The sequence below is a fragment of the Garra rufa genome, chromosome 6, assembly GCF_049309525.1.
Source record: "Garra rufa chromosome 6, GarRuf1.0, whole genome shotgun sequence".
Classification (NCBI taxonomy): Eukaryota; Metazoa; Chordata; class Actinopteri; order Cypriniformes; family Cyprinidae; genus Garra; species Garra rufa.
Genome location: NC_133366.1, coordinates 30222730 through 30238751, shown reverse-complemented (window position 1 = coordinate 30238751; position 16022 = coordinate 30222730). Strand labels below are relative to the sequence as shown.

Here is a 16022-nt window from a genome sequence, read left to right as displayed (position 1 = left end):
TGCAAGGCACTGTAGATACTATCTAGATACTAGTATACAACAGGGCTACATTTTATTCAAAATATGTTGGATATTGACTAAATATCTTCTGTACATTTTAACTTTAATAAGATTTTCCCAAGAAATAGGCGAGAATATCCTCAATGATTCATAATCCGTCAGACAAGAATGTCCTTCTCGACTACTTTTCTTTCTGACAGCAAAGCACTTCAACAAGATAAAATCATAATTACAACTTCAGAAATGTGAAGTAGGAAATTTTCGAAGGCAGCATTAATCTAACGACCACATGCTTTCCAAATTGCTTTGTCTTTCAGCTCATGCATTATCTAAAACGTCAATTTTTCAACCAAAAGGCAAAGCCACATATCATAAATACCATATTGGGTGTGCTAGTGTGATGAGGGCTTTAGTTTACTAAATGTTGAATGTTCAACTCTTTTATCTTTCTGTTTTACAGGTCCACACTTTGCCGCAGTGAATCAAAATAATGAAATCATTGTGACTGATTTTCATAATCATTCTGTAAAGGTAAAACACCTGTTCTAGTATATCGCCATGTCATATTCTTCAAATGTCATGTCCTGTCTAAACTAATGTTGGTCAATTTTGGTGACTTTTTGAATAACAAGTTCATCAAAAACATACGCCATTCTAAATATTGATGTGCTAATGCAGATTATGTCATCCAATTGCAGGTGTTCAGTCCAGAGGGTGAGTTCATTCTGAAGTTTGGGTCAAATGGCGAAGGAAATGGGCAGTTTAATGCACCGACAGGTGTGGCAGTAGATGCCAATGGCAATATTATAGTGGCTGATTGGGGCAACAGTCGGATACAGGTAATACAGGTTTAGTCCAATCTGGTATTTCTCAAAAAAAAAATATAATAATAATTGGGCTGCCAAACTTGTGAGATTAATTAAATAAGATTAACAGTGTGATCACTCGAAGTACACATAATCAAGTAAAAGATTTAACATCATATCATCTTACTTTTCTGTGTGACTCCAGGTGTTTGACAGCAGTGGATCCTTCCTGTCCTACATCAACACCTCCGCAGACCCTCTGTATGGCCCACAAGGACTGGCTCTGACCTCAGATGGCCACATTGTGGTGGCAGACTCTGGGAACCATTGTTTTAAAGTATACCGTTACCTACAATAGCACTCTCATCTCTAGAAATACTTGCACTTATTCCTTAAAGCTGCCGCCCTTGTGCCAAATGGGACCCTCATATTGCATCGAAGTTGTGTTGTTGTGGCCTCATTTGTGACACCCTCACCTTGGACAGAAGAACAGACTCTGTACCCTGATCATGGTTCTTTGGTTTTGCAGTATAAAGGAACAGTTCATCCAAAATACAACTTCTCATTTAACCTCATGTTGTTTGATATAGGCCTAATTTAAGTGTCTTGTAAAAGTAAACACCATAAACAAGAAATCACCTTTTGTGCTTCATGGAAGAAAGCCAAAGTGATTTGGAACAACATGAGGGTGAATAAATGACAACAGAAATGTAATTATTGGTTGAAACCGTCCCTTTAAGAAAAATGAAACGAGATTAAATTATGCTGTTCTTCACTATTGACTGAAAAACTTTTACACATTAGGGAAATCGTTCATGTTTTTACTGTATGTTGATTCAAAAGGGAACTCTTCAAAGCATCAGCACATGTATGCAAGTAATGCGACTCCAAACTCCTATCGAATTTATATATCTGCACAAAAAATAGATAAAACCCTCTAAACGAATCTCACTATGATGAGCTAGGATCACAACATTTGGCTTGAGTTAGCCTAGATGTCAGGAATATTCATCAAGTATGCCACAATATATGTGCTTCTCTGCTAATGACTGTGATGTGCACAACTGTGATTGGTACAATGTTCTCATAATGCAATCAACTCTCTTTAATCACTTCAACCCAAGAAACTTGCTATGCTTGTTAGATTGTAAACAAAATCATTTTTTTATATCACTGCACTGTTTATTTAAAAGTCAGCCATTTTATTTATAGAAGACGTTCATCTCTTAACTATAAAAGTTAGTGTTTATAGAAATGATCAGCATACATCTCACATGCTCAAATCACCAGATGCACTTTGTGATTTAGCAACATATAAAACGTACTGTGCTATTATTAAATTGCCACTGGTTAAATGTTAACCTGAAGACATGCATTATAATTACTGATCTTCATGTTTTGTGAGAGTGACTGTGTTGTGTTGTTGACAAATCAAATTCTGTGTTCATAAAAGTAAAAATGCGCCCAGGGTTCTTTGCAAGTGTACTCATACCACACAGATTAATTTTCCTTTTCTTGTGTCTGCTCTCCTGTACAGTTCTATTGTTATACACAGGGAACTAGTGCTGCTTGTTTGCACAAAATACACTATGTAGCATGATGTACATTCCAAAATGTATTTCTCCCCTTTATATCCACAAACCTGCTTTTTGTAGCATTGAAGCTTGCATTTTACTCCTTTGTTGTATTGCCACATGAAAGGACATTCAACCAATTATGCTTTTACATTTGTAGATCTTAATGCCACATTCAGGTGAACAGTCTTATATCATTTTTTGCACAGCACATAAATAAACTGCATTATTTGAGATGTTCTGGATATATTCTAGTCTTAAATAGTCTAAGACCTACAGAATGATGACGTACTTCATTTTTATAAGGATGCGTAATTATGTATTGTACTTTTATGAAGAATGCACTTTAGAACATCAAATGGAACCAGAAGACAAACCCTTGAAGCTTGACTATGTAGTAAAATGGTCTGTTTTTTCTGAATGAGCTAGACTCAAGTTGATAACCTAAATTGACCACGAGCATTACTTTCTAGTCAAGAACACCTTCTCCTGAGACATTCACCAATTTGGGATTCATTTCATATCCATATGTGGGTCATTCCTGGGATTTGGTAACATTTCGGCTTGGATTATACATATGATCCATTTTCTGAATACCCCACATACAGGTATGTGCCAAAAAATTAGATTATAGAGGGAAAGTCCATTTATTTCAATAATTTGTTTCAAATAGTGAAACTTGTATGTTATATTAGTTCACTACACACAAAGTGAAATATTTCAAGCCTTTATTTTTTTCAATTTTGATGATTAAAATCTAGTATTTCACCAAATTAGAATATTTCATGTGACCAATAAAAAAGGATCTTAAACACAAGTTGGCCATCTGAAAAGTGTGTTAGTGTACTGTATTATGTCCTCAGTACTTTGTTGGGCCTCCTTTTGCACTAATTACAGCATCAAGGCGGAGTGGCATGGAGGCGATCAGCCGTTGACACAGTTGAGGTGTTATGGATGCCCAAGTTGCTTTGATATTGGCCTTCAGCTTGTCTGCATTTCGGGGTCTCTCTTCCCTCATCTTCCTTTTGACAATACCCCATAGATTTTCAATGGGGTCTAAGTCAGGCGAGTTTGCCGGCCAATCAAGTACAGTTATTCCATGGCTATTAAACCAGGTACTGCTAGTTTTGGCTTTGTGGTGTGGAAGAAAAATTCATTTTACTTATCATATGTGCTTATGAAACATTGTGTAAGTTTCTGCTTTATCTAAACCTGCTCTGAAGATGACATGAGGTAAAGGTATCAGGGCCCCAAAACATAAAGATTTGAGTCTTGGGAGTATGATGTAGTAGAATGTGTTTCCCTGTTTCCTTACTATGTGTGGAAAATTACCGGCTGTTAGGAGATGTAACCTTGAAAACTAGGGAAGAGATATAAAAGTGGAGGAAACCCTGCCTTCTTTGTCACACTCTGCAGCAACCTGTGTATCTGTATGACTGTCTGACCTTTCTTGCAAGAAATAAACCTTTGAAAAGACCCTATAAGAGTGAACTTGTCTTTTATGCGATGAGAGTCGTTGGAGTTTTGCCACGACAGTGGGCAGGTGCCAAATCCTGCTGGAAAATAAAATCATCTCCAAAAAGCTTGTCGGCAGCAGGAAGCATGAAGTGCTCTAAAATGTCCTGGTAGACAGCTGCGTTGACTGTGGACTTGATAAAAGACAATGGACCCACACCAGCAGATGACATGGCTCCCCAAACCATCACTGACTGTGGAAACTTCACACTGGACTTTAAGCAGTTTGGCTTTTGTGCCTCTCCGGTCTTCCTCCAGACTCTGGGACCTTGATTTCCAAATGAAATTGGGATCACTGGGCAACAGGCCAGTACTTTTTCTGACGCTTCCGACGTTGTTTTTGGTTCAGGATTGGCTTGACGCATGTAATTCTCCAGCTGTAGCCCATATCATGCAGACGTCTGTATGTGGTGGTTCTTGATGCACTTACACCAGCCTCAGTCCACTCCTTATGAAGCTCCCCCAGATTTCTGAACCACCCTTGCTTGACAATCCTCTCAAGGCTATGGTCATCCCTGTCACTTGTGCACCTTTTTCCAGCCACATTTTTCCCTTCCTCTTAAAACTCTTGTTAATATACTTCGATACTGCACTCTGTGAGCATCCAGCTTCTTTTGCAATTGCCTTTTGAGACTTTTCCTCCTTATGGAGTGCGTCAATGACGGTCTTCTGAGACAATTTAAAGGCTGAGGAAATCTTTGCAGGTGTTTTACGTTAATTAGCTGACTAGATTGAGACACAGGGAGCCTACAATGCTCAACTTTGTCATGATATTCTAATTTTGTGAAATACTGGATTTGTTTTTTTTTATCTTTAATCCATAATCATTCAAATTGAAACAAATAAAGGCTTGAAATATTTCACTTTGTGTGTAGTGAACTAATATAACATACAAGTTTCACTTTTTGAAACAAATTATTTAAATAAATGGACTTTCCCTCGATATTCAATTTTTTTTGGCATATACCTGTAAATAGGCACATGTCAAACCTCCAAAAAAAAAAACATATTTTCCCACCTCAGGCATTAACAACCTTTTATTGTTTTCTTTTTTTTTCAGATTAAGGCACCTTTTTTTCCCTCAACCTCGCAATGGACAAAATGGGATTGGTTTAAAAAGGATTTTATACAGAACTTGTTATAAAACAAACATCGACCCACTGCTCATGTGTCCCTAATAATTTAATAATCATATTTTTCACATTTTCACAGGACTGAAGCTAAAAATACACAAATAGTTTTTCTATGGTCTGTTTATTTTTGTATAAAATATTTTGAATTTATAAGTTTAACTCAAACCACAATTTTATCGTTTTAGTCCTTAATGTCATTTAATGTAATCAGCAAGAAATGCTTTCATTCTTAATTGTCTTGCCTACATTTTTCCAAAAATATTAATGTGACAAGGTGTGACGGGGTTGAAGTCTGTAACACATTTAAAGAGATACATTGCCTTCAATTTTAAATTTTGGTTTTGTCTCTCTCTCATATTTTCACCTTATTTCTGGGTCAACATATCTGCATGCCAAACACTGTCTTTCTGCTGCAAATGTGGGTGCAATTTCTGACGTAGGAAGCTTGGCACAGTTTAAGTGGACATATTACATAAAGAAATGTATCTATAAAAAAAATGAGTTGTCATGATTTTGGAAAATAATTGATTTGCTGAAACCATGACTGTTTTATATTTTTTCATTCAAATGAATAATAAATGAAGTAAATAACTCAACCCTGTCACACCCTGTAACAATAAGAAATGCATATATTTGTGACGGGTTTGAGGTTTTTCTCTCAAAATGGCCACTGCTCCTTATGTAGTTAGAAGATCAGACCACATATGCACTGTAAAAAGTTGTCACTACTTCAAAACTTAAGTTCTGCAGCTACCTTAACATTTTAAGTTAAATCAACTTAAAAGTACAAGTAGGTTGAACTCATTGTTATGAGTTGAAATAACTTGTAGTTTTAAGTTGAAACTGGTGAAATCTTTTTACAGGGTGGCAGCAATAAAACAAGTACATTGTATATGCTAATGGATTAAAATAAAATGTTGACAAATAATAATTTTCCAATTATTTGTATGTGTCTGGGTTGAGTTGTTAAGCTTGACAGAACCCTCCTGGACTATAATATGCCTCAAAATATGAATAAAAAGTGTGATACTACTAACCATTTTCTGCACCACTATTAAAGAGCCCTGAATGATGTAATTTCTGGTAAATAATGTTACATATTAGCAGAGTCTAAATTATTACGGGCGTAGAATGGTTAGTGTGACGGAGATGAGTTCAGACCTTCAAAGTCTGTTTTTTATAAAATATCTTTCTTTAAAGAAAGGAACAAAAAATGCTTACATTATTGCCAAAAATCATAGACACCATGCACATTTTGTTAATAACTTTCTAAGTGCAAACTCAGTGAAGTGCCTCAGGGACAATATTTCATGTTAAAAAATATTAAAATTCAATATTTACTTTTATTCACTATAAAGGGTGTACCAAAGCATTGTGAAAAGCCTTGAACAATTTATTTTGGTGAACCACCACTTTAGAAACTCCAGGGGACTGAAATATTACTGAATCCCAGGATTGACCCGTTTTCATTTTCTTGAAACCACAAAAACTAACAGAAGGGAAATGACAGCATGTTTTTTTTTTTTTTTTTTTTTATAGTGAACGGATCTGAAGTTTAAAATAACAAAATAAAATGGTTTTATTATGTACGTTTCTGCTGCTACAGGGCGCATATATTTAGAACAAAGAAACAAAGTAATTGAGTGTGGAATCATGGAAGTTCCAGACAAGGTCGGAAGAGGGAACATCCGCCTTAAGCAAGTTCCGGTCAAACACACGTCACATTTACATATTTCTGCCAATTTTGGTAAAAACATAAGAAAACAACTAAAAATTGCAGCATTTCATTTTGAAAACAGCTGACGAAAAGCTAAAAATAAGGTATTTTATAAACAATGTCTTATGTATCTTGCTGAAGTCGGGGTTTAGTGATCTGCCCTGTATGACAAATTGCAGATATCATTATTACATTGTAGATATCTTAATTCCAATTACAATGAGTCAAAACTGCAGAATAGATATCTGGAATTAGAATTTTGACTAGTCAAACTAAATTACGACTAGCACACACAGGTATAACTCAGATATTTTTAAATATAATTGTGACTTGTTGAAATTGAATTAGAGATATCTCTAAATACCTTTAAGTAGCAAATTTAAGAAGTCAATATTATCTATAATTAATTTATTTCTAAAAATCTATAGGTATTTTAGATTTTGCTTATGTTTTGTCAACGTATATTCGTTAATTGGCTCTTTTTTTCAGACAATATGGATTCTACTTTTTTCAGTAGTATGTTATAGAATGTAAACCATTGACAAAGCAAACCTAAAGAAATTCACAACACAAAATCAAGTACAAAACTTTTTTTTTAATTTTCAATGGTCAAACTTGCAAAACATCTAGAAAAATATACAACAAAATGCTGAACCTTACCACAACAACAAACATAAAAGAAACAAGAATATTCACATTTCTCCCCATTAGAGATAAAAGCACATTCTTTTTTTCCTTATTTTTCCAAAAGCACCGTTTGCTCACATTTCCCCGCAGTAGCCTGAATCGTTGGAGAGCTGAGAGTTGGAGCTCCGGTTTGAAGAGGAGTTCCATATGTCCAAATTCATGTGTGGTCCAAAGGGATTGAAGCTGGAGTATTGTTTTCCCGGGCAGGCGCCACCTGGTTCGCGACTGAAGGGTGCGACGGGTGCGACGGGTGAGATGGGCGAGTGGGGCGAGATTGGCGCGGAACGCTCTGGGTGGAAGTGGCTCTGGTAAGGCTCGCTTTGAGGTGTCCAGATAGAGCCAAATAGACTGGACATGGGGGACAGACTTCTGGTTCCTGAAAAGTATGGCTGGGGGAAAAAAAATAATTGCTTTAATATTCCAAAAATCTACTACTTTATTAAGACGAACACACATTTAATCCAACTGGAAAATAAATGTTGAACTCTTACAACTTTCAAGACATCTGCTTTATAGTATTGTCAAAAATATTGATTCTGAGATGCATACATATACATGTTTACATATCATTTGTCTGATATTAGATTTTATTCCTAAAAATATATACAGTTGAAGTCAAAAGTTTACACACAGCTTGCAGAATCTGCAAAATGTTATTTTACCAAATTAAGAGGGATCATACAAAATGCATGTAATTTTTTATTTAGTACTGACTGATTTACATATAGTCTACAAGACAAAATAATAGTTGAATTTATAAAAACAACATTGTTGGAAAGCGTTCAAAAGAACAAAAATGCTGAAAAACTAAAGAATCTGTGGGACCTGAAAGACTTTTCTGAAGAACAGTGTTCAATTTAACAGTTTAAGATAAACAAGGGACTCATGAACAACTATCACTAAACAAAAAAAAAAAAAAAAATCAAGTGTATGTCAACTTTTGAACAGGGTATTTTTTATAAATTCAATTATTTATTTTTTTGTGGGCTATATGTAAACCTCTTTTATGTGAAATATCTTATTTAGGTCAGTAGTAAATAAAAAATAACATGCATTTTATATGATCCCTCTTATATTTTGGTAAAATAATTAACATTTTGCAGATTCTGCCAGGTATCAGGTAAACTTTTGACTTCAACTGTATATATATTTGGACATTTTTTAAGTACAGACTCATTCAATTTTCAAAATCCTCTCTGTAAAAACCTTCAAGTAATATGTCAATAAAATATGCTTAATTTGCATATTTCAACATAATTTTTTAAGGAAAATGTTACATTTAAACATATCAATCCACATTTTTCTTTCCATTTGTACATTTCATGGGTCTGGCTTCTGTGTGCCATCCATGTCCGGCTATTTTTAGCTGTCCAAAACAGTTTGTATTGCAAATTGGTGTGCTTTACCATATTATTTCAATGTATTATCTTAATTATAAGCACACTGGTTTGTAGTGGAAACAGCTTTACCATTTACTGCATGCTGTTATTCTTCTCATTATTTCCCTATAGTGGCTAATAAACCTGAAGTCTCACCCATAGGCTTAAAGAATAAGGTGGATACTTTTCAAGTTATTCGTGACAAAACTACAGATTTGTAAAAAGTACTTGACGGAAACAAACTCTTACTGACTGATTTAGTACTGACTGATTTACATACAGTCTACAAGACAAAATAATAGTTGAATTTATAAAAACAACCCAATTCAAAAGTTTACATACACTCACATAGTCATTGTTGGAAAGCGTTCAAAAGAACAAAAATGCTGAAAAACTAAAGAATCCGTGGGACCTGAAGGACTTTTCTGAAGAACCGTGTTCAATTTAACAGTTTAAGACAAACAAGGGACTCATGAACAACTATCACTAAACAAAAATTTTTTGGTAATTGCCATTACCTTCTCATTATTTCCCTATTGTGGCTAATAAACCTGAAGTCTCACCCATAGGCTTAAAGAATAAGGTGGATAGTTTTCAAGTTATTCGTGACAAAACTACAGATTTGTAAAAAGTACTTGACAGAAACAAACACTCATGCAAATCTTACCTTGCTGCCCACACAACTCCCAGTGTCCCATGTAGAGTTCATGTCATGGGTTCCATTCTCACCCCAGACTGGCTGATGGCTGTGAGTTCTGGTTTGGCTTTCATGGCATGAGAATGCATTTTGGTAATTGCCATTACCTTCAAAGAAATAAAGACAATGGTCATTCATCATTAGTTACTACGTACTACAGTAAAACATTTTACTCATTGTGACGGAAAACTCCTCACCTGTTGGCATGTAGTTGGTCTGTTCACTATAGGGATACTGACTGGCACATTGGCTGTTCATGTTGCTCCAAGGAAAGCTAGGCACAATAATGAGAAACATTTAACTTGAATGTGTATGGACACATATGAAGTAAAAAATTATACATACAGTCAAAACCAAAATTACTCAGACAACAGTTATAATATTCAATATTTTTTACTAGTGGGTGCAGGACAACTATGATTCACTTATGTAAGTTAGGATAGCAAACTAAAGTAAACTGTGACATAGTATACCCAAAAATTCTTCATTCAGTGGACTACCAGTAACATTAATACACATTTGGGACCAAAAATTAAGTGAAATTTTATGAAGTTTTGCTTAAGTGTTTTTTTGTTTAATTGCGAATGCGAACTTGTTACACCAAAGACTGAACTAAATTAAGAATTGCTTTGTAATTGGTCAACAAAGTATTGATAGTTGTGTAAATAGTCATACTAACAGTTCTGAATTTGGTTGATTGTAATCCATTACATACCTTTCTATCAAGTTATCTGACATTATCACAATGAATCTGTTCTGAAACAGTTGAAGAAATGTTGAAGGTGTCTGAATAAATGTTGGTTTGACTGTATATAATAAAAATAATTAAAAGCCTACAAGACATACCTTTCATATCCTGATGTGGGATTCTGAGGGACGAACGGGAGAGATTCGGTCATGTTGTACCTGAATTCATTGGTTAGAGGAACTGAAGCGGGTGACCACGTCTCTTCGATCACATTAGAGCCGATTATGTCTGGTGAAACCAAAATGCACAAATCGCATTAATAAAACATGATCACGCATCTTAACCGTGAACCTCTTTTAAGCATGAGATTTGAAATGGTCCACACCAATGTTTTTGTCCACACCTGCGGCTACGTCAGCGAAGGTGTGAGGAAGTGCAGGAGCGGGACAGATTTCTTGGCTTTGGCATGGTTCCCTGACATATAGATTGTTCATGCTGTGGACAAATGTATTTATAGATCAATCAATCACTTTTAGAAATCTTAAGTCAAAAACAACAACAAACTTAAGATAATTTGTTTATTTTACCTTTGAGTTTTGTAGGTATAGTTCATGTTCATGTAACATTCCCGATCTTTTGGATATGGGTTGTACTGGATGTTCTCTCCTAAAAAAAAAAAAAAGTTTAAAATATTATTTTTTAACTTGTTCTGGAAAACCCAGTGGAGAAAGATTTGTTTTCTTTTCGGCTTAATACAAAAGTGTGTAGCAAGCGCATAATCTCTTACTTCTGCAGGGATGTCTGTTTGGGTCTTTTTCTCCCTCTATGCTGCTGGCACTGCTCCAGCTGCCCCAGGACCCTCGGCTGGCTCTCACACTTCCTGATGAACTACTTGAATCAGAGCCTGACTCCCACTGCAGACGTCGCTCTGGACATTTACGCCTAGGTCTGCTCAAACACGTGCCTGTGTTTGTGTAAAAGGAAACAGTTTAACAAAACTGATGTGGAGAGTTACAATAGATCAGCTCCGTATACAACCGATCAAAGTTTGGAATAATTACTTTTTTGAATGTTTTTCGAATTTGTGATTTTTAATGCAATTTATTTTTGAGAAAGTAAAACATCAACATCATTCCTTCAGTCTTCAATGTCATCTGATCCTTCAGAAATCGTTCTAATTTGCCAACTTGGAGCTCAAGAAAAGTATTATCAATGCTGGAAACAGTTGTGCTGCTCAATGTTACAAATTATTTGTAATTTACACTGATTTCTAATGGTTCTTGTAACACTGCAGGCTGAAGTGATGGCTGCTGAAAATCACAGGAATAAATTACATTTTAAAATAGAAAACAATAAATATACAATTCATATGACAGGTAAAAAAAAATAATATGAGCAAGCGATTCAATCAAATCTTCATGGATATAAGATGTCCCTCCCCATCTAAATTAAATATTTATACTTACAAATATACTTGCCATTTTATACTTATCCTCTATTCATTTACTTATTGCTTGTTTTCTAAAAAAAAAAAAAAAAAACTAACACTAGCTTCTCTGTTCTTTTTGTATTCTCTATTTATTATACAATTAACAAAAAGCAAAAAAAAAGGCCTCTAAACACTAGCTTGCTTTTTCTTTTTATTTATTATATAATTTATTTAAAAATACTATGCTACGTGTACTGCGTTAGGCTAACTGAGACTCATAACACTTGCATGTTATTGCTCTTTTGTTGATTTTGATTGCTTCCATTGTCCAATTTTGTCGCTTTGGATAAAAGTGTCTGCTAAATGTAAATGTAAATACTTAATTTTACTTTGAAATGTGTTTTGTGTCGTCTTCAACAATTGTAGCGACATGACATTATTATGTTTTTAGGGACAATACTATGATATCATGCACACATACAGGGGTGAGACAGAGGAACCGCTGTAAATCACTTCCTCACCACTGTGTTTGAGAGGGCTGTCTGAGTTGGCTCCTATTTTAGGTAGTTCAGGTTTCGTGTTGCGGGTTCTAGCAGCATTGCGTTGAGATTCTCTCTCACTCTCTGTTACCATGACAACGCTGTTTTCAGGAAGCCTGTTGGATTACCGGAATGAAACATTTTAATACATGGGGGGGGGGGGAAGAAAAGAAAAATGTAGTAGTAGTAGAAGTAGTTGTAATATTAACATTAATAAAATATCTTAACATCTTTGCTTATTACATTTTTCAATTGTATTTATACATCTAATTAGACTGCAAATTCGAAAGTATCCAAAGTTTGGCTTATAACATCACAAAACTCCCATTCACAAAATTTTAAATCACAAATACTAGCCTACTGATGAAAAAAAAACGGGATGAATGTTAACTTCATTATTTTTTAATTCTAACAAATAAGTTCTTGTTAAAAACTAACCAAAATGAAAAATATTTTGCTTACAATTTCTGCATATATCGGTACTGATATTGGCCAAAATGAGATAAAAAAATTTCAGCATATCGGATATAAGCAAAAATCCAATATAATGCATCTCTATACAGAAATAATGAGGCACACGTGACGTTTGCTGTGTTTTCAGCCTCTGCTGCCTTAATATATGAAAACATTATAGTTCACAAACATTAAAGGGATAGTTCTGCCAGCCAAATAATATGAGTGGATGGGCACCAAACCTTTAAAAGTAAACAAAAACATGCACAGACAAATCCAAATTACACCCTGCGGTTCGTGACGATAAATTAATGTCCTAAGACACGAAACGATCGTTTTTTGCGAGAAACTGAACATTATTTATATCATTTTTTACCTTTGATACACAGCCACGTCCATCTGTCCTGAGCACGAGTTTAGCATCCGGCTTGTGACATGTGAACGCGCTCTGGCATAGTATACGCAAATGCCGGAAGCGATCTGTCACATTGTAAACAACACTCATTGTTTACACAGTGCACAGAGATTGTGGGTATAGCGGCTATTCAAAATGGCAATTACTTGCGCTTATCCTGATTGTTCAAACCGATTTAAAGCTAAAAGATTACGTTTGCTTGCGCTAACTGATCCAGGACTTTTCACCGATTTCCCCTTACGGCGTTTGCGTATACTACGCCAGAGCGCGTTCACATGTCACGAGCCGGATGAAAAGCTTGTGCTCATGACAGATGGACGTGGCTGTGTATCAAAGGTAAAAAATTATATAAATACATAGTTCAGTTTCTCGCAAAAACCGATCGTTTCGTGTCTTAAGACATCAATGTATCGTCACGAGTCTCAGGGTGTAATTTGGATTTGTCTGTGCATGTTTTTGTTTACTTTTAAAGGTTTGGTGCCCATCCGCTCATATTATTTGGCTGACAGACTGCACCGGTTTTCGTTAAAAATCTTAGTTTGTGTTCTTCTGAGGAAACAAAGTCACCTACATCTTGGATGCCCTGGGGGTAAGCAAATAAACATCAATTTTTTGGGTGAACTATCCCTTTAATGCAAAAACATAATCTCTAAAACTTATCTAAGATTCACTTCATGAGCATTTTATGGTTTCTTTTGAGATAAACTATCGTCATATCATATACAAACAGATATTTAAAGGTCTTTACAGCAACTCATCTAAATAAAAGTTTGGTTTAACTTAAAGATACTGTGACAGAAATATATTACTCAATGTAATGATACTACTACTACTACTACTACTAATAATAATAATACAATTATTAAAACATTATTGTATAAGTAATATTTACCAGAACAATTATTTACCAGAATTTATTTACTAGAAAAATACAATAAAATAATTTATATTTTTCAATAAATCAATGTTTTTGCTCATTAAATGTAATGAAACCATTAAAAAAGGGATTCATGAAAATGAATGGAAAACAGAATTTAGTAGAAAAAAACTAAATTTTGTTTTTGTTAAACGTTTAATAAATTGCTGTAAAATTGTGTAAGTTTCATGATTTTAATTAATTAGGACATGCTTTTTGATTAATATTTAATTTAGCGATTAAAACAGTCAGAATTAAAATAGAAAAAAAAATAAAAAATACAAAAAAATTAAATGAGTTTTGGGAAAAAATAAAACAGATTTCACAGGGCCCTGTAACTAACATCTGAAGGTTTAAAGCTGATATGTGCAGATACTTACCCAGGAATGAGCTCAGCTGCCTTCCTGCGACTCCTGCCTATGTTTTTCTTTGCTTTGGTGTTGATAGCTGACACTCCAAGTTCGGCATCTTTCTCTGGTCTCTTCTTTTGACTGCTGCCTCTTTCTGGCTTCTGAGTGAGCACAAAAAAATAATTTGTCTTAGTGAGGTTAAAGAGAAAGAACCTCAACAATGAAGAGCTTATTAGAAGTGTAAACTAAAAGGTCATCCTCTAATGCTCTACGTCTCTTACCTCTTCATCTACATGATCCCTTTTTTCTGCATTATTTTTTCTTGTACACTCTTTGTTTTCCATTGCTTCTTCTGCAGGTTGAGGGATTCTGCTTGCTGTGATGTTTTCAGGTAATCCAGGAAGTGTTTCCATAGGAAACATATCAGCTGGCAATGTCTTGTCCTCTATGGATTCTCTAAAGTGCTCTTTCTTCTCAACAGGGAGAAGGGTTTCATCTAATATATCATTGTTATTGTTATTGTTATTACAAACTTCTGGGTCTAACTCAAACATGTGATCTCTATCTTCATCGGTGGGAAGGCTGCAATAGTCTGAGGAAGCAGGAACACTAGCAGCGACAGTTGCAGGGCTATTTTTATATCTACTGTATAGGAATGACACCTTAGTTTGTTTCTTAGGAGGCTGGGAAGAACCTCCAGGAGTTTTCTTGGATGAAGACTGTGACCGAATTGCCCCATTGGCCACGGCTGGAGATCCTCTCCCTTTGCCTTTGTCAGAGGGGTGACTTGTGTCTGTGTAGTTCTTACAACTGCCTTTTCCTCTACTAAAGAAAAAGAAAAGAACAAGTAATTAAAAATGGATCTAACTCACAATTTTTTGCATGTTTTAATCTGGCTAAAGAGTCAAAAGAGCCAAGTTGCATGTCCTTATGATGTTCTGATACAGAGATTGGTTATTCTTATTATCTTTTCATTTCTGTGCGTAGAGGTAAGAGTTTTTAATACGCCTCTCAAACCTATTATATAAAATATTTTGAAATAATAATAAAATATATTTACATGTTGTGCATATGATTTCCTAATGATATAGAGTGATGCTGTCTCACCTGACACCATTTGAAGAGCTGTGGTTGACATTGCTGTTTTCACGAGGTACAGAGTTGTGATTGCTACGTGGACTTGGTGTAGAGAAGTCACTGAGAATGTTCTGAGCTTGACTGAAAGCCATCAGACACACACCAGCTAGAGAGGAACTGCAGAGAGAACAGGTTTTATATTAATGCATAGAATCCATTTACATGCCCAGGGTAACATGTTGTGGGTTTAGGTCTGAATATGGACTACTAACCAGGTGAAGACCAGTGTGATAACCCAGAAGGACTCCTCCCAGCTGGGTCCTGGTACCACCTGAGCACACAGGGGCAGCATGTGGTGAGGAAGTGTCACATTGAGGGTGAAGTGGAAAAGGGAGCCACGCTCTGTCACTAGAGTCAAGTCTCTGATCACCCACGAAGATGTGAAGTCTGGAGTAAATCTAGAGAGATAAAGAGAGAACAGTTGCGATGAGGAGAAAATAAAAAGAAGAAACAAGCATGATGTTGACCGTGGAATTATGCTGCCTTCATGTGCTATCGTAATTATGGTAAATACCAAAATCCGACATCTAAATTGCACATGAACACCCACTCACGTTGTAATTTCCACTGGAAAGCTCGAAATTTTT

The 16022-nt window shown here is 35.3% G+C and overlaps 2 protein-coding genes across 2 annotated transcripts in view; one reads left to right on the top strand and one right to left on the bottom strand.

Moving 5' to 3' along the window:
• Positions 1 to 1888, top strand: part of LOC141336409 (tripartite motif-containing protein 2-like) — a 33682-nt gene extending 31794 nt beyond the window's left edge. The window contains exons 10-12 of the mRNA XM_073842015.1: positions 461 to 531; positions 699 to 839; positions 1012 to 1888. Coding sequence (XP_073698116.1) covers positions 461 to 531; positions 699 to 839; positions 1012 to 1164 — 365 coding nt within the window. The 3' untranslated portion in view covers positions 1165 to 1888. The remainder of the gene's footprint in view (positions 1 to 460; positions 532 to 698; positions 840 to 1011) is intronic.
• Positions 1889 to 7358: 5470 nt separating this feature from the next.
• Positions 7359 to 16022, bottom strand: part of LOC141336504 (transmembrane protein 131-like) — a 76304-nt gene continuing 67640 nt past the window's right edge. The window contains exons 23-34 of the mRNA XM_073842157.1: positions 15648 to 15833; positions 15406 to 15552; positions 14580 to 15123; positions 14329 to 14459; positions 12147 to 12280; positions 10984 to 11160; positions 10784 to 10862; positions 10582 to 10691; positions 10355 to 10484; positions 9706 to 9782; positions 9479 to 9615; positions 7359 to 7821 (exon numbers count right to left, since the gene is read on the bottom strand). Of these exons, the coding sequence (XP_073698258.1) occupies positions 7507 to 7821; positions 9479 to 9615; positions 9706 to 9782; positions 10355 to 10484; positions 10582 to 10691; positions 10784 to 10862; positions 10984 to 11160; positions 12147 to 12280; positions 14329 to 14459; positions 14580 to 15123; positions 15406 to 15552; positions 15648 to 15833 (2167 nt within the window). The 3' untranslated portion in view covers positions 7359 to 7506. The remainder of the gene's footprint in view (positions 7822 to 9478; positions 9616 to 9705; positions 9783 to 10354; positions 10485 to 10581; positions 10692 to 10783; positions 10863 to 10983; positions 11161 to 12146; positions 12281 to 14328; positions 14460 to 14579; positions 15124 to 15405; positions 15553 to 15647; positions 15834 to 16022) is intronic.